The sequence below is a fragment of the Canis aureus genome, chromosome 20, assembly GCF_053574225.1.
Source record: "Canis aureus isolate CA01 chromosome 20, VMU_Caureus_v.1.0, whole genome shotgun sequence".
Taxonomy (NCBI): Eukaryota; Metazoa; Chordata; class Mammalia; order Carnivora; family Canidae; genus Canis; species Canis aureus.
The window spans coordinates 26,208,930-26,232,454 of NC_135630.1; the positions used below are offsets into that span (position 1 = coordinate 26,208,930).

Sequence of the window (23,525 nt, forward strand, 5' to 3'; positions counted from 1 at the left end):
AGCCTTTCCCTGAAGACCAGGCACGAGATGGGGATGTCCACTCTCACCGCTGCTATTCTCAACAGAGTACGAGATGTCATGGCCTCAGCAATCAGGCAATGAAAAGAAATAAAAGGCATTCAAATCATCAAAGAAGAAGTTAAACTCCCTCTTCGCCGATGACATGATACCGTACCTAGAAAACCCAAAAGACTCCACCCCAAGACGGCTGGAACTCCTACAGCAAGTTTGGCAGTGTGGCGGGATACAAACTCGGGGCCCAGAAACCAGTGGCCTTTCTGTACGCAAACAATGAGACCGAGGAAAGGGACATCGAGGAAGGGGTCAATCCCATTTATACAACCGCAGCACCCAAAAAAAAGCATGAGCTACCTAGGAAGAAACCTAACCAAAGGGGTAAAGGATCTCTACCTGAAACACTGCAGAACATGTCTGAAACAAACTGAGAAAGACACAAAGAGATGGAAAAAGGTTCCATGCTCCTGGGTTGGAAGAATGGATATTGGGGAAAATGTCAACGTGATCCAGGGCAATTTACACAACTAGTGCAATCCCTCTCAGAAATACCACGGACTCTCTTCAGAGAGCAGGAACAAATCATCTGAAGACTTGTGTGGAATCAGAAAGACCCCGAATGGCCACAGGAATAGTAGCCAAGGTACCCACTGCGGGGGGGGGGGGGGGGCGGGAGGAGGCAGCACAATGCCGGGTTTCAGGGTGTGCCACAAAGCTGTGACCATCAAGACGGTGTGGTACTGGCACAAAAACAGACATCAAGAATTTCTCTAAAGGCATCAGTGAAATTAATATTAAAGCATCTGGAAGCTAATTATTTTGAGAAGGGCATGTGGCACTAAGCTCAGGTCTGAATTTATGGATTTGGAACTGGTATTTAAGATGAAATATTTAATGGATAATGAAGCAAAGCATATTTGGTGACAGAAAATATCTAATACCTTGTGCCATGAATCCCTGACACAGTTTCAAATTTGTGCTTCTCTTGTGTTTTCTTGACCTATAAAATGTTACGTGGAGTTATTCACTGAACTTAACTCATGACACATCCGTAAACCCAAGCTTGCCAAAATATTTTAGGTGGGTATGTGGAGGGCAAGGGACGCTGAGGACTCCTGGGTCCATATACATGCACACCTATACACCAGCATCAGCGCTCTTTCTTCAGCAAAATTACACTTCCTTCCCATTTTTGTTTCCAAACAATGGGCTAAAGAGAGTAAAACCAAAATATAAACATGTTGAGGATATCTTTTATTATACACAGAAGTATCTTAGTATGCTGGGAAACAATAGTATACATTATACCAATTGGCTTTGAAAAATCAAGTCGCTGACTCTTCATCTAAACTCAAATATGTGAGATACACATCCCTGGTTTTGAGATTACTCCTTAAACTAGATCTTTACCTCAGAAGCATTCTGAAACAATAACATTTTGGGGATAATGCTAGGTAAATTTAACGAAATGAATGCTAGGTCTTTAGCCACGCTGGATCTGAACCATTTAAAGTATTAGAAGATTTACTAACAATATGTTTATACCAATATTTTATTAGTGAGTTTGCTTGGTATTATTAAGCTAGCCTACATTGGGTTTCTCCAGAACAGGCCCTGAGACTAGGACCAAGGCTAGGAGTTTATTTGGAAGACTATCTCAGGAAACATTGGCGGAGGAGGGGACAGTGAGCCAGGGAAGGGAAGGAAGCCAGTAGATGAATTTATGAGTATGTTATAGCTGTGGGGAACTTGGGCTCATTTCCACTGTGCTACTCTGGGAAGTGGTGTAGAGCAGACCCGAGAGTTGTCTCACCCAAAGGATAAGAAAGATGGAGGGCTTAGCCACTAGCTCCCATCTGTCATGAGTTTGAGGCTGTTCCCAGGGATGTCAGCTCCCTGGCACTTCCAGCCCACCGGGCACCAAGAATGCTCCTGTGGGGAGAGCTAAGGGATGCAGGTATTGGCAGCAGAAAGCTTATCAGCATGCATAGGGATGTTGAGTGACAAGGGGATATACATGGTGTGCCAAAATCACCTACTCAGAGGCATAACTGTTTATAAACACACTAATAAAGCTTCTTTTTAATGGGAGGAAACCAAAAGGCCAGCAACTGAGGGTGGAAAGATAGGAGAAGCATCAATTGTAACCCTTCTGATAGCAGTCCTACTCTCTTCCCACACAGGATCCTCCTTGACCCCCAGGCAATCCCTGGAGGTCAGACTAAGGGAAGCCTGAGAACATTTTTTGCTTATCTTCTCAGCAGATATTGGGAGCAGGTCAAGGAAGAAGCTTTACAGAGCACAGCAAGAGAATGCGATGCTTTTCTAGTCAATGGTAACTTAAGAGTTTATATTCCGAAGAAATTATATACTTCTATATATTATTAGGCTGTTTACATTTTATTGTTTTATTATGTTTATGTTTATATGTTCATGTTTTATTTATTTATTCATGAGAGACATAGAAACATAGGCAGAGGAGAAGCAGACTCTCTTCAGAGAGCCCGCTGTGGGACTCGATCCCAGGACCACCACCTGAGCCAAAGGCAGAAGCTCAACCACGGAGCCACCCAGGTGTCCAGAAGTATTTCTTTCTCATGCTGTACACTGTAATCACCCTATTTCTCTACAGGCTTGAAAGCCACAGGATTATCCCTTCAAAGGGAAATACTGAAGCTGAGGTGCTTACTGTTCTTCAATAAAATTTCCACGTGGTACTCCCTTTTAGATTTTATGGTATGCCCCTGTCTCCACAGGAGTCCCAGCCCTACGAGCTTCTGTACCCGGTAACATCAAAATGAATGAGCAACTACGACTTGGGCTGTTTGTATTTCCAAAAGTGGGAATTGGAGGAGGGTAAAGGAAAAGTTTTCCCTGCCTTAAGTTCAAGGGCACTGCGAAAAGACAGTGGCTGATGCTGATTCTGGAAAACTGTTTCTCATAGAGCTTTCAGGCTGATTTCCTCAACTCCTAACTTTTTGGGAGGAAGGATTCCTTTCAATAAGGTGAGGACTAGATAAGGTGTAAGTAGCTAACTAGAAAAGGGTGGTAGATAGTAAGTGTTGTGGACAAGGGAACCACGTGTGAAAAATACATTAGGCCAAAGGGATAAGCTCATGAAAACACGCTCAATATCTTTAGTCATTACAGAAATGCAAATTAACACTAAATTGAGATACTACTTTACATCCACTAGAGTAGCTAAAAATTCTTTTTTAGATTTTGTTTATTCATGAGTGAGAGAGAGAGAGAGAGAGAGAGAGAGAGGCAGAGACACAGGTAGAGGGAGAAGCAGGCTCCATGCAGGGAGCCCGAAGTGGGACTCGACCCTGGGCTGAAGGCGGTGCTAAACCACTGAGCCACCCGGCTGCCTGAGTAGCTAAAATTTAAGACTGACAAATCCCAAGTGCTGATGAGGAGTCAGAGCAATTAGAACTCATATATACTGCTGATGGGAGTGTAAAAGTGTGGTACAGGGTGGGGTAGCCTCTTATAAAGTTAAACATATACCTACCTTATAGTCCAGCAGCTGTAGTTCTAGGTCACTGTCCAAGATAAGTGGGAATATATCCTTCACAAAAGGATATAAAGAATGCTCATAGCAGTTTTACTCAAAATAGCCCCAAACTGTAAACAACCCAAATGTCCATCAACATGAGGATGGGCAAACAAGCTGTGGTATTATTTTACCACTCAGTAATAAAAAGGATGCATTAGTGTACTGATCCCTGCAATGAAATGACTGAATCTCACAAGAGAAAAGAAGCCAGACACAAAAGGGTTTAGAAATACTGTATGCTTCCACTTATATGAAGTTCTAGAATAAGCAAAACTCACCTAAGGTGAGAAAAACCACTGGATGCTTTTGGGGGACTTGAGGAATTACCTGGGGACAGAGGAAGATTCTTTCAAGAGATGGAACTCTGGTAAGGGCACAGGTTACACAGGTGTATCTAGTTGTCAAAACAGTTCAATTATTTGTGCATTTCAGTGTATGTAAATTTTACCATAAAAACTCTAAAAAATAATAATAATCAAACAGAGGGGCTGGGGAGTGGGTGGTATAAATAAAACAAGAATGGTAGGATATTCATAGTTGAAGTTGAGTGATGAGTAAGTGGGGCTCATTACACTACTCTGTTTACGTTTGAAATTTTCTACACACACATAGGCATGCACACAACGTTAAAAACCCAGTAAGCAAGATCATCAAAAGGCTATTAGGCACCTGAAAATAATGCAGAATGGCTGAAGTGGAGAGTGTCTTTTCTACTCTTTCATCTAGTACAAATCTTCCAGACAGCAGCGGACTAAAGATAACAAATCTCTTAGTCACACATCACTTGAGAGCATGGACAGTTTCAATGATAAGCTAACATGAACAAAAAGCTATGGTGGAAAAACAGACATTTGTATCTCTTGTGTAAACATACCTTACCAAACATTGTTCCTTAAGGTACTTTGCAGCAGTTGGAACAAGAATTTAAACAGGAGCCATTTAGCTACCATGGAATATGGACATATTTACTGGTACAGGCTCAGACCAGCATAATCCCCTTTCTTAACCTGGTAAAGCTTCTGAAGTTGCAGTAACAAAAATCTAATTTTAAAAAAGTCACAAATGTCTTATAAATAAAAAATCATGTCTGAAAATATATAGTATGCCCAATAAATCATCAGTGATGAAAGTCACTTCCTACTTTAAAATAGATTAATGCCAATGTTGAGAACGTTTCATAAGGGTCGATGTTAAATTTCCTTCATCTTTTCTTTTTAAAGATTTTGTTTATTCATGAGAGAGAGAGAGGCAGAGACACAGGCAAAGGGAGAAGCAGGCTCCATGCAGGGAGCCGGACGTGGGACTCTTTCCTGGGTCTCCAGGATCAGGCCCTGGGCCGAAGGTGGTGCTAAACTGCTGAGCCACCCAGGGCCGCCCCAAATTTCCTTCATCTTAATGCAATACAGTTGTGTGTGTGTGTGTGTGTGTGTGTGAGAGAGAGAGAGAGAGAGAGCACTCAAGGTTTTGTATAGACTTGTTAGAGTGAATCACAGATTTCCTTTTAGGAAAAACTTAAAAGTTCCCTTTAATTTTGCAGATGAGAAAACCAGGGCAAATGAAGTCACTTATCCAAAATAACAAGAGGATAAGAAGTGTAAGACCATAATTCAGCTTTTCTGATTTTTTCAAATTGAGATGGACCATTCTGCTTGCATATATGAATTTGAGATGAATATGAGATTCTTGGGCAGCCCCGGGTGGCTCAGCAGTTTAGCACCACCTTCGGCCCAGGGCGTGATCCTGGAGACCTGGGATCTAGTCCCACGTTGGGATCCCTGCATGGAGCCTGCTTCTCCCTCTGCCTGTGTCTCTGCCTCTCTCTCTCTCTCTCTCTGCCTCTCATGAATGAATAAATAAAATCTTTAAAAAATTCTATTACTTGCATCCATATTGAATACTCCAGAGAACTTTATCTTGACAATTTACAGAATGTTATACAAACTCAGAATTGTTTAAAATGTTTCCAGTGAATTAGTAGAAATATACTTTCGCCCCATGGAGATTACCATATTGGAACATGATGACATCTTCAAAAGATTGTGGAAAATACAGCCAATTCACCACTTGCATATGCTTCCTGACCCAGTATCAGAGTAGATAGTGAACAACTCAAGACTTTTTAATTTTTTTTCTCACCCACATCTTTACTTGGGTGCCATCATACTCTTGATACCAGTTTGTTTTGTTATGTTTTAAAGTAGCATGTTACAATCCATTAGTGGTTGATGGAGTCAACTTAAGGGGAGACAATTAGCATTTTTAAAAATGAAATTAACTAGATTAGAAAATAGTGTACAACATATATAGTTAGGGAAGGACTATTTTGAGAAATTTTTGTTTCAGTCATATACATATGTGTGTACACTGGGTGACTATAAAACATTCATTACTGTCAATCACAGTCAAAAGCACTTGAGAGTGAATGACTCTCATAAGGTCTTGTGAGAACTTTAATGCTCTGATTACTTTTTTCTCAACTCACATGTTTGTTGTTGTCTACTACTTTAATGCTCATTTTTAGAACCACACAAATGAGACATTATTATCATTATCACTTATATTGTACAATGTCTGGATTTACCTACATGTTTGCTAATTTCTATGCATCTGTGAAAAAATTTTTTTTCTTTCTTAGAGAAGGGGGAGAGAGAGTGTGTTTGTGTATGAATGTAGGCAGCATAGGGGGCAGGGGCAGCGGGAGAGGAAGAGAGAGAGAATCTTAAGTATGCTCCATGCCCCATGTGGAGCCTGATGCAGGGCTTGATCCCACAACTCTGAGATCATGACCTGATCTGAAATCCAGAGCTGGATGCTTAAATGGCTGAGCCACAAGGCTCCCTTTGACTTTTTTGTATTGTGGCAAAATTCATAACCTAAAATTCACAATGTTAGCCATTTAAATGCATATAATTTGGTGACAGTACATACATGATGTTGTGCAACCATCACTTCTATCTGGTTCCAGAACATTTTTATTATCCCAAAAGGAAACTCCATGCCAATTAAGCAGTCACTTTGCATTCCTTCCTCTCCCAAGCCAATGACAACCAGTAATCTTCTGTCTCTTTGGATCTGCCTATTCTGGATATTTCGAATGGAATCATACAATATGTGACCTTCTGTGCCTGGCTTCTTTCACTCAGCATAATGTGGTTATTGTGAATAGTATCACTATGAGCATTTGTGTACAAGTATCTGTTTGAATACTTGTTTTCAATTTAGGGGGGGATATAACTAGAAGTGAATTTGCTGTTTCATATGGCAATGCTATGTTTAACTTTTGAAGGAACCACCAACATTTTTTCCATAGAAGCTGCACCATTTAAAATTCTCACAAGCAACGTGCAAGGGTTCTAATTTCTCTACCTTCTACCCAACACTTGTTTTTTTTCTATTAAAAAAAATTATAGCCATCCCACTAAGCATGAAGTGGGCATCTCACTGCAGTTTTGATCTGTATTTCTCTAATGACTAATGATGTTGAACATCTTTTCATGTGTTTGTTGGCCATTTGTGTATCTTCTTTGGAAAATGTCTATTCAATTCTTTGTCTCCATTTTTTAACTGGGTTGTCTTTTCATTGTTCAGTTGTATAATTTCTAAATTCTGAATACTAGACACAAGATTTATATGATTTACAAATAATAGCTTCCATTCTGTAGGTTCTTTCCCTTTTTTGGGGGGGGGTTCTTTCAGTTTTTGATCACGTCCTTTGAAGCACAAAAATCTTCAATTTTGAAGTTCAGTATTTTTTGTTTGTTTGTTTGTTTGTTGCTTGTGCTCTTTGTGTTGTATCTTAGAAACCATCCCCAAATCCACGATCATGGAAACTTACCCCTATGTTTTCTTCCAAGGGTATTTTTTTTTTCTTCCAAGGGTATTATCCTGAAAACTTGTTTCTAGAACCATTTTTCTTTTTAAGGTACATTCTTTTTTTTAAAAGATTTATTATTTGAGAGAGAGCGGGGGGAAGGGCAGAAGGATATGGAAAGAGAGCCTTAAGCAGACCCCATGCTGAGCGTGGAGCTGATCTCCAGACCCTGAGATCATGATCCCAGCCAAAACCAAGTGTCAGGTACTTACCTGACTGTGTCACCCAGGCGTCAAAAAGAACATTCTTTAAAAATACCTTTAATAAGGTTTCTTGGTTGCAAATGCAATCTATCTTTATCTGAAAGTGTCTTTACTGCCTTTGTCCTTGAAAAATAGTTTTGTTAAATCCATGAATCTAGCTTGACCGTCATTTTCTCTTCAGAACGCTGAAGATATTCCACTGTGTTCTGGTTTCCATTGTTGCTACTGAGAAACTGATACCTACTTGCCCTCCTTATTATTTACTTTTTTCCCCTCTGCCTACTTTTAAGATCTGCTCTTTGTCTTTGCTATTCTTTGGTTTTACTATCATACATCTGGGTGTGACTTTCCTTTTATCTATTTGGACTCTTGTTTCCTCTATTTGTGGATTCATGTCCTTTTGTCAGTCTGGGGAAGATCTTAGCCCTTCTATGTTCAAATATTGCCTTTTTTCTATCTCCCCTTTCTGGAACTCAAATTATATATATTACTCATTATGCCCTCCATATAGCTTAATGTCTCTTCTGTATTTACTGCCTTGTCTCTATGTAGTACAGCCTGACTATTTCTTTCAGATTTAACTCCATCTTCAGCTGCATATATTCCGCTGTTTAACACATCCACTAAGCTATTAGTTTTAATAATTATCTGTTATTTATAAATGTTTTTTTTTCAAATGTGCCTGGTATTTTTATTAGATTTGCATTTTGACCCTTTTTCATTTATTATTCCATCTTTAATTTCTTTTTTTTGAGAATCTTTAATTTCTTAAAATACTTGACCCATAATTATTTTATACTATTTGATGATTTCAATATCTATAAATTCCCAAGAACCTCAATGTGTTGTTCTTGTTTTCCCCTGACTTTCATTCATTAGTATTCATGTTAATTTCTTATTATATTTGAATGTATTTAATTTTAACAAATCTGAAGGCTTCAACTGGGGATTTGAATTTGTTTCTTTATAGATCTAGGGCCGGGAGGAAATTGATCTGGGAGCACTCTAGCCTCCCCTTTAAAGACTCTGGCTTAAGGGAAGTTTCACTCTCCACAGAAGGTCCATAATTTTAAAGGTCACATAGTTAAATAACATCTTAAATTTACAGACAAATGACTCAGATTATAGTTTTAAGCAATTTATCCCAAGGTCACACAGCTACTCTAATAAATCGTGGGAGTAGACCCAAAGTCTCCTGACTACAAGTCATGCTCATGTAATACACCACATTCTACCACTGAATTGATTTGATACGAATTGTTCAAGTTTTTGACATTGCATACCAAAAAGGAGGGAAAAATGCTCTCTTTGAATTAGTTGTTTTCTTCCTCACCTTTTACAGAACTGATGACTTCATATGTAAGCTTGTTTGCTGAAAGCAGCACAAATTTTTGATGAATATAAATCATCTGTTGTGGATTAAAAAATAATTTCTGCTGTAATAACAAAAATCTCTTCTTTCTTTTTCTTTTATTTTGGTGATAATTCAACTCCTAACTTCAGTCGATAAGGATGGATACTGCCCAAGAGTAAATGAGAAACACAGTTCTAGTAAGAGCTCAGGAAAAAGCTGATTTGTGTGTCAGAGTCAAGGTGTCCCAGAGCTATAAACAGAAAATGTATGATGAATGAGGTTAAGAGGGAAAGGAAGAAATGTCCATGTGTGAAGGGGGGCAGGGTGAGATTTGAAATTCCAGATGTATATGCTTAGCAGATTTTGGGGTGGATTTTAAAGGGATAAAGACTAATGCACATAAATTAAAAAAAGCAAAAGATCAAGAGCCAGTAATCAGAGAAGTCAGAGGCTGAAGAAGCAGCCTACTTGAAGTGCAGTCAAAATGCAGTGATGATTATTGTAAGCAAAGAACAGGAACAAAGAGAAGATTACAGTATAGGGACCGAATCTGTAAATCAGACGTATTTGGTGATCTTTCATGCCTTTTTTTTTTTTCATTTTGGAATCCTCCTGCTATAGTAGGAAGATCCTTTCTCACACAAATAATTCAAGCCATTTAGTATTCCAAGAGGTTCCCAGTAAGGTACTACCAGCAAAGCTGAAATTTGAAATATATATAAATATAAATATAAATATTAATACACACACACATATACACAATATCTAGATTTATCTGTGAGGTTGGTGGATGATGAGGGGTCGTATCAACCAATCATTTACACATGTGAGATGTTAAGACCTCTGAGATTCCAGTCAGTCAACAGACATATGGGGTAGATACTGAGTGTGGACCATGGTGGGGCATAGCCCCAAGAAGACATCTGTTCCTGTCACTCACTTGGTGACCTTGGGTCATTTACTTCAATTCTCGAAGGCCCTATATTCTTATCTGTAAAATGTGGATAACATGACATATCTCATAGAGTTGTTATGAGGATGAAAAGGTCAGAAAGATGAAGCAGCACAGAGCCTGGCATATATGAGCCCTTACCTGAAATTGATGACCACTGTGTTCTTTCAGAAAGGCCCTGTTGCCAGCCCCCTCACACATGCTATCTCCTCTGGCACCGCACAGCACATCAACATTGCCTTTCCCCAGTGACGACCCCTCTCAAGTCCTGCAGCCTGAGACCTCAGAATTGTTCTGGTTATACTGCTCTTCTATGAATTTTGTCAGAGCAAACCAACCTTCTCGGAGCATTTTCACATATAAGCTTAGAGCACAGTCTATTTTTCTTCTACAACTGAGGATTCATCCTGGATTTTTCAAATACATAAAACTCCAGATAGAACTCCAAACAAGGGGATCCCTGGGTGGCTCAGCAGTTTAGCGCCTGCCTTTGGCCCAGGGCGTGATCCTGGAGTCCTGGGATCGAGTCCCACGTCAGGCTCCCGGCATGGAGCCTGCTTCTCCCTCCTCCTGTTTCTCTGCCCCTCTCTCTCTCTCTCTCTCTCTCTCTCATAAATAAATAAACAAATAAATCTTTTAAAAAAAAGAACTCCAAACAAAAGGTGATGAAAGGAGATATTTTGATAATCCATGGTATGATAACATTACACTGAATACCATCTGCTGTAAATACTTCAGCCTTCTGCGGTGTCCAGATGAAAGAAATGTGTCAGGCTGTGCTTCTTCAGTGGGTAACTCTGGAAAGTTTTGCTAAACTTTCATCCAAAATAGGAAGAACCTACCTCCTATAGGTTGAAGAAAGTTGCTGTCTGTAACATTGCTGGGGTAACATTGCCCTTTTTATCTGAAGGAATGAAGTTTCCGTTTGATCATAATGGTGAAGCAGCAAACACTCACCCTCAAAATTCTGCACTGAACTCTTTACTCATATAGGAGATCCTAGTTTCTATGTTGTTTTATTCCTTTGCCAAATGCTAATGGTTTGAAATCCAAAACAGATGAAGCTAATTAATAGCAGTTACATATTTTCAAGAAGCTTTCAATTTGGTTATTGCAGATTCTCTGAGACATTGCTTTCTTTAGTTTATACAAAACAGCATTGATATAAAAAAAGATTTACTTTACATATACACTCACTCTCTCTCTCACACACACACACACAAATCTTGCTCTCGTTTCACTCATACAGTCTGTACTTCAAGTAGAAAATTTTCATTCAGCTTGAGGAGATGCCTTTTGTTTGTTTTGTGGAGCAGATCTGGTGATGTGTTTTCTCTGTTTTGTGGGATATGATTCAGAATTCCTGGGTTTCTGCCTCCCTGCTCGCAGGACACCTGCTTCTCCCTCTCCCTCTGCCTGTCTCCACTGATCATGCGTGCTCGCTCTCTCTCGCTCTCTCTCTCTTAAACAAATAAATAAAATCCTAAAAATGAATACTACTTCTAATAAATAACACACAGAGTGAGCATAAAGGTGGACATGCAGGCCTGCTAGACCTGGCTGGAGACCCCCTCCCTCATGCCTGTGTTTGTTGTCTTCCCCTTGTGCTGCTGGCTGCAGAGGTGCATGACCTCCCAGGGAGGAAGGAGGCCCATGGAGGAGCCACCCTGGCTCCTGAAAGACCCCGTGAACGAGTTCAGTCTCCAATCTGAACAGCCACTCAGTGCTGTCAGGTGGGGCAATCTGTGCTGACGCAGTACTGACATTGGGGGAGTCACTTGGTAATTCAGCAATGTGGATCACCAAATTAACTGAAATAGTTATCAGTCTACTAGTTTTAAATGACCAATGGACGCCTGCCTGGAGCAGTCTGAAGGGCGTGTGGTTATTGATCTCGGGGTCCTGAGTTTGAGTCCCACATCGGGCACAGAGTTTCCTTAAAAAAAAAAAAGAAAAGAAAAGCACAAGTATTTTAAAATGCCCCAAGTCAATAAGGCTCCCACCGCTGAGCTGGCCCGTGGTGGGATGGATCCTCCCACCTTCTCCTTCAGCTGCTGAGCCCTGAGCACAGATAGTGCCCGAGCTGATAAACAGACCAGATCCTCCCTCTCGGAGCTCATGCTCCAGGGGGGAAGATGGACAAAATACGGAAAAATATCAGGAATGGAAAGAGCAAATTGCTCCCTAGAAAGAGAGCCTGGTGCTTCCCTGGGTCCTGAGCTCCGGAGGTGAGGCTGTGACAAACTGTGGGGCTTTGACAAACGCAGCAGCTGGGGCTCCAGGGGGCCACTGAGGGGAGGAGGTGAAGACCCACTGCCTCGCCAGGATCACAGCCTGGGAAGGAGGCAGAAGGGGGCATGAAGCCAGCTCTGTGTCCTCCGTTGGGGGCCAAGGCTGCCCCTCCCCTTTGTCAGGGGGCTGAGAAAAGGTTGTGTGGATGGAACTGGCTACAGTCATGGGGATGTGATGGGGTGGGGGTGGGCATTGACAGCCCAGACAGGAGGCATTCCAGCACGTTCCAGTCTGAGGAAGAGCCCAGGTCAGGGTGACCCACTGGGTGCACCGCTGTCCACAGCTCACCCAGTGGAAATGACGGAATGGCCCGTAACATGACAGGCAGGGTTTCAGGATAAGGACAGCCTCACACCTTCTAGGCCAAGACTCCCACACCTACTGTAGGGTTTGCCTTGGATTCAGGAGCCTAGGATTGTGGGAAGCTATTGCCCATCCCTGCCCCGGTGGGACTGTCATCTTCTGGGCCTCCAGAATGAGGGTAACGGTGCCCACGTGTGTGCACACAGGGACCTTGTGGGCCTGGACGCATGTACACACCAAGGAAGAACATGTGGTGGGAGGTATTGCCTGCACGTGACACCCACCTCCAATGTCACAGATATGATGCCACAGTGGCGTGGGGACATCTGGAGGAAGCACCTGCTAGGATAATCCCTATCCCACAGGCAAGAGGCAGACTATCCCCGACAGGCACAACGGCTTCTCCGGGGTGAAAACCAGGGAAGAATGGAAAGTTGTGTCTGAACCCAGGTGTGTTTCCAGGCTGGGGCCCTGGCTGCACATAGTCTTGCCCTGGGGCCTGTAGACAGGGGTGCGGTTGTGTCACTGTGTGCACACAGGCCATTGCCTGCAGGGAGGGGGGGGGCCGTTGGCAGCCCCGAGCGCTGCTCCTGAAGCTCCCTCCAGGAGTGGACTCAGGGAGGGGGTCCCAGGCAGTGAGGTCACTTCTTTCACAACAGAGGCCAACAGAACTTGGAACCCCTGTACCCGGGCCCCCACATTCTAGTGCAGCCCCACCTCAGGCTCACTTTCAGGAGACTTCTGCTACTGAAAGATGTTCCCTGATGGCTTTCCCAGTTTTGAGCAACACCAGGAACCCCAGGGATGCGGCTGCTTCGAATGCTGGAGACGCTGGTGCCACCGTCAAACCCAACACCTCAGGGAGCTTTTCAGGAGGCGCTGTAGGGTAATACAGAGCAGGCCAGGCCACCTGTGCCAGCCATCCTGGGCAGCCCCATCCCCTCCTCTTCAGTTTCAGGGAACCAGGGATGTGTGGGCAGGTCGCATCCAGGCTGGAGGACCTTGCAGGGCAGCAGGTTCCCCGGTGACCCCTTCAGGGTCACCCTGATGTCACGGTGGGCAGGGTGGAAACAGGATTCCTGAGGTGCCTCTTACATGACCCGGAGTTAACCCAAGGCCCTGCAGCCGCATCCCTTTGCTCTCCTTGGGGGAGGTGTGTGCCAACTGTGCTGTGGTGTGTCTGCAATGGAGTCAGCTGGGTGTGCGGCCCAGCCGAGGCGGCCACACCGGGCGCTGAGGCCTCCTGCCTGGCTGCCGCACACGGTCTTTACAGAGCTCCACATGGGACAAGGGGTGGCGGCGGAGGCGGGAGGAAGAGGACATCCCCCACACCCCGGTGGTGATCAGGAAGGAGCCCAGCACAGCTAACGGAGACCTGCAAGGGTTCAAGGTGAGTGCAGGGGCTGGGGCCACCCGACACCCAGGGCCCCGATGCAGCAGGAAGGGCCCCAGGTCCCAGAAGCCAGCCTGCTGCTCCCCTCGGCTCCCCCCTAGACTCCTGCTGCTACAGGAGTCTGGATTCCCCTCCTCCCCAAACTTGCCCCCATGGCCCTGCCCCTGCCTGGGCCAGATGCAGAGTCCCTGTGCACAGATTTGTAGGAATATCAGAATAGAGCCTTCAGGGGATGCCTGGTCGCCCAGTGGTTTAGCGCCTGCCTTCCGCCCAGGCCCTGATCCTGGAGACCCAGGATCGAGTTCTGCCTCGGGCTCTCTGAATGGGGACTGCTTCTACCTCTGTCTGTGTGTCTGCCCCCCCACCCGTGTGTGTGTGTCTCTCATGAATAAATAATAAAAACTTTTTTTATAATGCTTTCTTTTAAATATTTTATTTATTTATTCACGAGAGACAAAGAGAGAGAGGCAGAGACACAAGCAGAGAGAGAAGCAGGCTCCATGCAGGGAGCCTGATGTCAGACTGGATCCTGGGTCCCCAGGATCACGCCCTGGGCTGAAGGCAGTGCTAAACCACTGACCCACCCGGGCTGCCCATAAAAACTTTTTAAGAAGAGACACACCATGTCTCATCGCATGCGGTCTCCAGTAGTTTGCACTGTGCTATGCTTTCTCCTAACTGGTGCTCCCAGGAGGCCCCATTGGCCTGACGTCCTTCCCCACCTTCTCCAAGGCTTGAGCATGGTCCTGGTGAGTTGGGAGACTTTTCCCCAAAGGGACACGGGGCTCACTGTACTATGTCTATCGCTCTGCAGTTAGGTTTTGAAGGAGCGCATCCCTGCCCCCGCTCCCGGGGTCGGGCACAGGGGCCTCGTGTGCTGCACAACATGTCAGAAGGCCAGTTGGTTCCCACAGCCACTGAGCCCTTCACTGATGCAGGACTTCGATGCGATTCCCTTCTGTTGCCAAATCACAGGGCGGTGCTGAACATCCTGCAGCCCTCACACCCTGGGCCCTCCCACCCAAGGAAAGGTCTCCGTGTTGGCACCTCGAGAGAGGGGCGTGTGGTCAAATTCAAGGGGTGAAGCCGTTAATGCAGGGAGGTGCTGTCAAAACTCAGCTGACAAGCGGCCCTGGGATACTGACCCCTCCCACTTGAGATCCTTGTATTGATCCAAATTTTTTTGAAAATTTATCCTCTAAAACTATTTCTTTATTGGATAGTCTGTCAGTTTAAGAGACAGACAGCAGGAAGCAGAAGAGGGAGACACAGGCTCCTCAAGCACACTCTGCCCCAAGCGCAGAGCCTGCCAGGGGTGGGATCTCAGGATGCTGAGACCATGACCTGAGCCACAACTGAGAGTCAGATGCTAAGTGACTGAGCCGCAGGCGTCAAGCCCCGTGTCCCTGCTGTGGGCACTCCTCCCCCCCCCCGCCCCCTGCAGCCACTGAGAGCTCGGGCTGTGGTCTGCGCTCCAACTCCCAGGTCTCCTGGAGGCTACAGTGCAGGCTGCACATCCCCTCTGTCCCACCTCAGGCTGAAAGGGCCTCAGCCCTGAGGAAGAATCGGATCTGCCCAACCACCCCCAGCCGGAGGGAGCTGCTGGAGCAGCAGGTAGAAGAACTGGTGCCCGCCTTGCTGCGCTTTGATAACCTGTCCATATTTGAATTCCTTAACTATTTGGTGGAATATGGCACCCCTGAAGAGGTGCTGGACCTGCTGTTTGCAAAGTGAGCACTCTGACCCTCCACAGCCCAGTGGGATGGGCCACCTACTGGTTGGGAGTCTTGGGGAATGTTGCTTAACTTCCCGGTCCCTTGGGCTGCTCCTCCGACTGGAGGAGAGTCACACAGGGCCTAGTCGGGTCCTGTAGGGCAGCCCCCGGTGCCTGGCCTGTGGCAGGTCGGCTAGAGGGGCTGTGCTTGTGCTCATCAGTCGTCTTCTCTCCCCATGACAAAGCCTGTGCCGCCTCCTCACCGTCACCAGGGTCTTGAGCTGGCCTGTTTTGCCATTGAAAGGGAGTTTTGAGTCCATCTGGGGTCTATATCCTGGGGCATTCGGAGTAGGGGTCCCTGGGGACACCTGGGCGCCCAGGCCCACTCGGATATCAGCCATGGGCCTGGCCGGAGCCCTTTCATTCCTCAAGCATTCAGGAAGTGCCAGCAGGTGCAGGTGCTTCTCCAGGAGCTGCCCATGGCCACACGCACAGAGCTGACGGCCCCCCAGGGTTCTGGACTAGTTGGGGTTCAGAGGTGACAGCAGCTATGAGGAGAGATCGGGTCCACAGGACGATTCATGTGATGCCCCCTGCCCTCCTCTAGATATCGATACATCGTAGCTTCCTGCAAGAACGAAGGAATCCTGGACCAGTGGGAAATGTGAGTGAGCTCTGGACCATGCAGGGGAGCCTTCCCTCTCCAGGAGGGCCGCGAGGGGGCTGTGGGTTGGAGGGGCTGCTCGACCCTTCACCCCACACGTCTGCAATTCCTGTGACAGGGTAAGGGTCTAAGGCCCCTTCAGGAAAAGAGCAAAGGAGAGCCGTGGGTGGGATGTGGGCTTTGTGGGAGAGCACTGGGACACCAAAGGGTGACCTCCTCCATGCCCATCCCCCCAACCCTCTGTCTGCCCCACACCTGGGACCCAGAGCAGAGGGTGTGGGGAGCATCGCACTCACCAATCTGGTGGCACCTGGACCCGGGTGCATGGCAGGTGCTCAGGAGAGCCAGTGAGGGCTCACGGACCAGACGGCCCCCGCCCCGTGGGAGATTAGAGTCAGTGGAAGGACACCCCTTGGGGGCCCCTCATGAGTGAGGCAGGGCAGACCCACGGGAGGGAAGTTTCCCCAGGAAAAACAGTGATGGTCACACTGCTGGTCATGGGCTCCCATGCACAGAGGCTTTGTGCCAGCCCCTCCTCAGCGAGCAGGGCTGTGGCAGACTGGACCGCCAGGTGACAGGTGGACAAGGAGCAGCACTGGCCTCCGACAGCCCCGCATGGGAGGCCGAGGGCCCCGGTTCCTGCAGGGCTTCCCCGGGACACCTCTGTGTGAGGGAGCTCTGTCTTCTGATGCCTCTGCCCACCTGTCCCTCCCCAGCACCATGTCCTCCTTCCTGACCATCTGGCTGGACTACTATGAGGAGGACTTCCACGATCCCCCAGAATTTCCTGCCCTGACAAAGCTGCTGAACTTCACGGGGCAGTACTTGCCAGGCTCAGTGCTCCACTGTCGTGCCGAGTGTTACCTTTGGCGTTTCATAAATCTCCATCAAGCGGAGTTTGTGGGTGGAGGTGAGGAGGACTGGGGTGGCCGAGTTGGGGACAGGGTGGGTCACACAGATCAAGCCTCCGTGTTGCTGGGCCGGAGCAGTGGGTAGGCTCACACCCCATCCCCACGGGCTGCAGTCTGGGGAGACCTCCCAGGGCTCTTGCACTCACACACATTGAGCGGTGGGAAGAGTGTCCTTGATTTGAGAGGGACGTGGAAAGTCCATCCTGGTGATGATACTTTGTCTTCTTGGAGATGATACTCTGTCTTTGGACCCTGAGCAACACCCTGAACCACCCCAGGAGCACGCCCGAGCTCCGACGGTGGGGCCTGCTGCACCTTCAGGGTCTGAGGGGATGGAGCTGGTCCCAGCTGCTGGAGCTGAGGGCTTGGCCCAAGCCATGATGCCAGCTGCTGTGTTCAAGCCAAGATACATGGTCGGACCTCTGAATCACTGTCCTGACCTGGAAGAGCTACCTGCAACCCTAGGAGCCCTGGAGGCCAAATGGGCCCCACCACCGGCTATCGAGCTCATCGATGTGCCGGAGCAGCCGCCTCACTCAGTAGAGCAACCGGCTTCAGACCCCGAGCAACACCCTGAACCACCCCAAGAGCCCGCCTGAGCCCTGACTGTGGGGGCTGCTGCACCTTCAGGGTCTGAGGTGATTGAGCTGGTCCCAGCTGCTGGAGCTGAGGGCTTGGCCCAAACCGTGATGCCAGCTGCTGTGTTCAGGCCAAGGTATGTGGTGGTCAGACCTCTGAATCCCTGTCCCGACCTGGAAGAGCCACCTGCACCCTTGGGAGCCCTGGAAGCCGAACGGGCCCCACCACCAGCTATCGAGGTCATTGATGTGCTGGAGCAGCCACCTCACTCAGGGGAGCAACCGGCTTCGGACCCCGAGCAACACCCTGAACCATCGTGGCAAGAGCCCCGCCCCGAGGCTGACTGTGGGGCCTGCTGAAGCTCCTGGGCCTGAGGTGATCGAGCCGGTCCCAGCTGCTGGTGCTGAAAGCTAAGCCTGGGCTGAGATGCCAGCTACTGAGGTCAAGCCAAAGTACCTGGGGGTCATACCTTTGATTCACTGTCCCGACCTGGAGGAGCCACCTGCTTCTTGGCCACCCCAGAAGGAGGAACATGTCCCGGTGCCGGCTCTCGAGTTCATCGAAGGGCCGGACTGCCACCTGCCTCAGTGGAGCCACCAGCCTTGGCCCCCGAGCAGCAGCTTGTGATGGCTGCAGCACAATTGAAGCCTTCCCCTCCCCTTTCATTGTGCTGTTTCTGTATTTTGTGTTTTTTGTAAACCTCTATAATTGCTTCATAAATTTTATTTGTAATAAAGGATAAGTTAACTTTGTAAAAATTGACTCTGTTGCTTTTAAATTATACATCGTGGTACTTTAGGTCCATTCATACTTCGAAACTCATTCTATGAGGCTAGCATCACCTTAATTCCAAAACCAAAGACCCCACCAAAAAGGAGAATTATAGACCTATATCCCCGATGAACATGGATGCAAACATTCTCAACAAGATATGAGCCAACAGGATCCAACAGTACATTAAGAAGATTACTGGCCATGACCAAGTGGGATTTATCCCCAGGATGCAAGGCTGGTTCAACACTCGTAAAGCAGTCAATGGGATGGATCACATCAACAAGAGAAGAAACAAGAACCAGATGATCCTCTCAATAGATGCAGAGAAAGCATTTGACAAAATACAGCATCCATTCCTGATCAAAACTCTTGAGACTGTAGTGATAGACGGAACATTCCTCAACATCTTCAAAGCCAACTACGAAAAGCCCATAGCAAATATCATTCCCAATGGGGAAACACTGGGAGCCTTTCCACTAAGATCAGGAATACGACCGGGACGTACACTCTCACCATGGCTACTCAACATAGTACTAGAAGTCCTAGCTTCATCAATTGGGCAGCAAAAAGAAATAATAGGCATTCAAATTGGCAAAGAAGAGGTCAAACTCTCCGTCATTGCAGATGACATGATATTGTACCTAGAAAACCCAAAAGACTCCACCCCAAGATTGCTGGAACTCATACAGGAAATTCAGCGGCGTGGCAGGATACCAAATCAATGCCCACAAATCAGTGGCATGTCTATACACTAACAATGAGACTGAAGAAAGAGTAATTAAGGAGTCATTCCCATTGACAATTGCACCCAAAAGGATGAGATACCTAGGAATACACCTAACCAAAGAGGTAAAGGATCCCCACTCGAAAAACTACAGAACACGTCTGAAAGAAATTGAGGAGGACACAAAGAGATGGAAAACTATTCCATACTCATGGATTTGAAGAATTCATTTATTGGGAAAATGTCAACGTGACCCAGGGCAATTTACACATTGAACGCAATCCCTATCAAAATAACATGGACTTTCTTCAGAGAGTTGGAACAAATCATCTGAAGATTAGTGTGGAATCAGAAAAGACCCCAAGTAGCCAGGGGAATATTTAAAAAGAAAACCAGAGCCGGGGCATCACAATGCTGGATGTCAAGTTGTACTACAAAGCTGTGGTCATCAAGACAGTGTGGTCCTGGCACAAAAACAGACACAGAGATCAATGGAACAGAACAGAGAATCCAGAAGTGGACCCTCAACTCTATGGTCAGCTAATATTCGACAAAGCAGGAAACACCATCCACTGGAACAAAGTCTCTTCAATAAATGCTGCTGGGAACATTGGACAGCCACACACAGAGGAATGAAACTGGACCATTCTCTCACACCACCGTACACAAAGAGAAACTCAAAGTGGATGAAAGATCTAAATGTGAGACAGGAAGCCATCAAAATCCTAGAGGAGAACACAGGCAGCACCCTTCTTGAACTTGGCCAGAGCAACTTCTTGCAAGATACATCCATGAAGGCCAGGGAAACAAGAGCCAAAATGAATCACTGGGACTTCATCAAGATGAGAAGCTTCTACGCAGCAAAAGAAACGCTCAACAAAACTAAAAGACAACCCACAGAATGGGAGAAGATATTTGTAAATGACCCATCAGATAAAGGGCCAGTGTCCAAGATCTCTAAAGAACTTATTCAACTCTACAGCAAAGAAACCAACAATCCAATCATGAAATGGGCAAAAGACCTGAACGGAAATGTCACAGAGGAAGACATAGACATGGCCAACACGCACATGAGACAATGTTCCGCATCACTGGCCATCAGGGAAACACAACTCAAAAGCACAATGAGATCCCACCTCACACCAGTGAGAATGGTGAACATTAAGAAGACATGAAACAACAAATGTTGGAGACGATGTGGAGAAAGGGGAACCCTCCTGCACTGTGGGTGGGAGTGTGACCTGGTGCAGCCACTCTGGAAAACTGTGTGGAGCTTCCTCAAAGAGTTCAAAATAGAGCTGCCCTGCGACCCAGCAATTCCACTGCTCGGGATTTACTCCAAAGATACGGATGCAGTGAAACGCCAGGACACCTGCACCCCGATCATTATAGCGGCAATGTCCACAATAGCCACACTGTGGAAGGAGCCTCGGTGCCCATCGACAGATGAATGGATAAAGAAGATGTGTTCTACCTATGTAATGGAGTATTACTCAGCCAATAGAAATGATAAATACCCACTATTTGCTTCGACGTGGAGGGACCTAGAGGGTATTATGTTGAATGAAATAAGTCAATGGGAGAAGGACAAACATCATATGGTCTCATTCATTTGGGGAATATAAAAATTAGTGACAGGAAATAAAGAGAAAGGAGAGAAAACGAGTGAAAATATCGGTGAGGGTGACAAAACATGAGAGACACCTAACTCTGGGAAATGAACAAGGGGTAGTGGAAGGGGAAGTGGGTGGGGGGTTGGGGTGACTGGGTGATTGGAACTGAGGAGGGCACTTGGTGGGATGAGCACTGGGTGTTATGGTACATGGCAGCAAACTGAACTCCAATAAACAAAATCTTAAAAAAAAAAAGGGTGAGGGATCCCTGGGCGGCACAGCAGTTTGGCGCCTGCCTTTGGTCCAGGGCGCAACCCTGGAGACCCGGGATCGAGTCCCACATCGGGCTCCTGGCGCATGGAGCCTGCTTCTCCCTCTGCTTGTGTCTCTGCCTCTATCTCTCTCTGTGACTATCATAAATAAATTAAAAAAAAAGGGTGAACCCACAGTGCCTGGCCCTGCATCTCCACAGTGTTGGGAGCAGCGTGGGGGGAGCGGGACACCGGCCACCCGCTCTCCTCCTGCTGCTACTGCGTGGGCTCTGCTTCCTTTCCTCGTGCTGGGCCCGGGGAGCGGGTTCTGGGCCGGCTGCTTCCGAGGAGGGCGGGGGGGGGGGGGGCTCGGCTTCATCTCTCTTGCACACCCGCGCTTGTGCTCTCGCTTGGTGTGTGTGTGCGTCTGCCAGCTGCAAGGCCCTGTCGGGAAGACCAGACTGGGGCTCTTGGTCGGCGCTGCTGGATGTGGGGACACCTTCCCGAGTAGGCCACAGACGCAGCAGGAACTGTCCTCCCACGTCCTCTGTGGGGCCTGGTCCTTGTTGGGGAGCTGACCGGGTGCCCTCAGGAGACACAGCCACAGCCTTTCCTCCTGCCTCTCCTCTGCCTGTGGGGCCTGAGCCACCCCAGGCCCGCAGGCCGCATGCCCGCTGCTCTGTGGGGCTGTCAGCTGGCAGGTTTCCTGGGACCTTCCCTTGGTGGCTGTCCTGGAGGCTGAGGAGGACTCCTTTCTAGGCGATGGCCCCCTTCAAATGGCTTGAGTAGGTGGGAGCTGACTCGTCAGTCGTGTGGGGGCAGGTTTGTGGCTCGAGGTGGCCAGAAATGGGTGGGGATGCCCGAATATGTCCGAAGCAGCCCCTGGGAAGCATTGGGTAGCTCTCGTGCGGTCGAAGGAGGTGCAGACACCAGATGGCTGGGAGGAGCGTCGCCAAGGGGGCCCAGAGATCTGCCCCCATAGTTGGGCCGGAGCCTGTTGCTGGAGCTGCTGAGACCCATCCTCAGGGTCCCCAGGATTTGCACACCTGTCCCATGTCCCAGGGCTCTCATGGCATGCACGTGTGTGAGAACCGGTCTCGATGGTCTCGTCGGGGTCTCCTGGTGTGACGAGGTGGGGCATGCACCGTACCCCAGCTACTCGGGAGACTGGGGAGCCATGGACTCCATGGTCCGTCATCTTCTCTGACGTCGTTTTCAGTGTTGTGTTTTGGCCCACTCCGCCTGCCGTGGCAGCGGCTCACCAGCGTCAGAGTGGCGGGCTGGGGCACTGGGCCATGCGGCCGATGGCAGGCCGTCCTCGTGGGTGTCCTCTGCCCATTGCTGCTGGCCTGGGCCCTGGAGCCGGTGCAGCCTGCGTGTTTTCTCTCTCCAGACGCGGCTGCCACAGATTGGCCAGTGAGCTCCATCAGCTGAGGTCCGCGGAGACCAGTGCCCACCCACGAAGTCCCCTCTCCAGTGTTGGTTTGCAATAAATCTGTATTTAAGCACTTAAGCATCTGTGTGTGTCTCTTGCTTCTGAGACTCTTCTCTGCATGTGTGCTTTTCCGGAACTCCAGCCATGAGGTCCCTGACTCACGGACAAAGCAGATGCCAAAGTAGGGGATTCCTCAGTGTCTTCTGAACTGTGTCTGCTCTAACCTGTGGTTTTCAGAAATCTGATGAGCTTTCAAGAAAAAAGAATTGTGGTTTGCAGAGCTGACATGGGTTTCCAGCAGGTTCTGAAAAGCTGAAGTGAGCACAGGATCCCGAAGCTTCAGCCAGAGGACACACCCCCACACCCCATGGAGCGAGTCTCGCCCTGCGGTGCTGGGCTCACCCATCTGCCTGCACCCTCCAGGGCACAGCACGTTGGCCGCACCCTAGTCCCGGGGACCGTGCTTGTGGTCAGGCTCTAGCGACGCTTCTCAAGTGAATGGAGGAGGCGTGGTGGCATTAGCGCACAAGTGCCCAGGACCAGAGATTATCTGCCAGGGAGGAAAGGCCCCATCTTTCAACAGTTTGCCCCAAAACGTGTGGGAGGGAGAACAGTCTCCATGTTCTACGTAGAAAGGAAGTGTCCGGGAGGTGGCAGTTGCGGTGTGGAGAGGAGTGTGCCCAGGACTGCCCACCTGAGGACAGACCCACAGCCACCCGCGTCTGCCCCACTGGCAGGGTGGCGCTCCCCTGGGCCTCCCGCTGGCACCTGTCCCAGCTTCGGTGGGTGTGGGGGGTAACACCAACATTTCAGGCTCTGCTCCCCACTCAGCTCAAGCCTCTGGTGCTCTCCCTGGGTGTGATTCTTTTTTATTTTTATTTTGGAACATCAATGGGAAAAATGTTATATCTTTAATTT

At 47.7% G+C, this 23,525-nt stretch overlaps 1 protein-coding gene and 1 long non-coding RNA gene across 8 annotated transcripts in view; one reads left to right on the top strand and one right to left on the bottom strand.

Annotated features, from left to right (window-relative positions):
* The window catches only part of LOC144291588 (uncharacterized), a 156,747-nt gene that overhangs the window by 33,475 nt on the left and 99,747 nt on the right, over nt 1-23,525 (bottom strand). The window lies entirely within an intron of this gene.
* Nucleotides 28-19,059, top strand: LOC144291344 (uncharacterized). Its single transcript, XM_077860880.1, has 10 exons — nt 28-95; nt 2,744-2,801; nt 12,143-12,182; nt 12,915-12,999; nt 13,327-13,435; nt 13,823-13,939; nt 15,479-15,672; nt 16,264-16,320; nt 17,037-17,230; nt 17,463-19,059. The coding sequence occupies exons 1-10, from the start codon at nt 28-30 to the stop codon at nt 17,828-17,830; spliced, it is 1,290 nt and encodes a 429-aa protein (XP_077717006.1). The 3' UTR covers nt 17,831-19,059.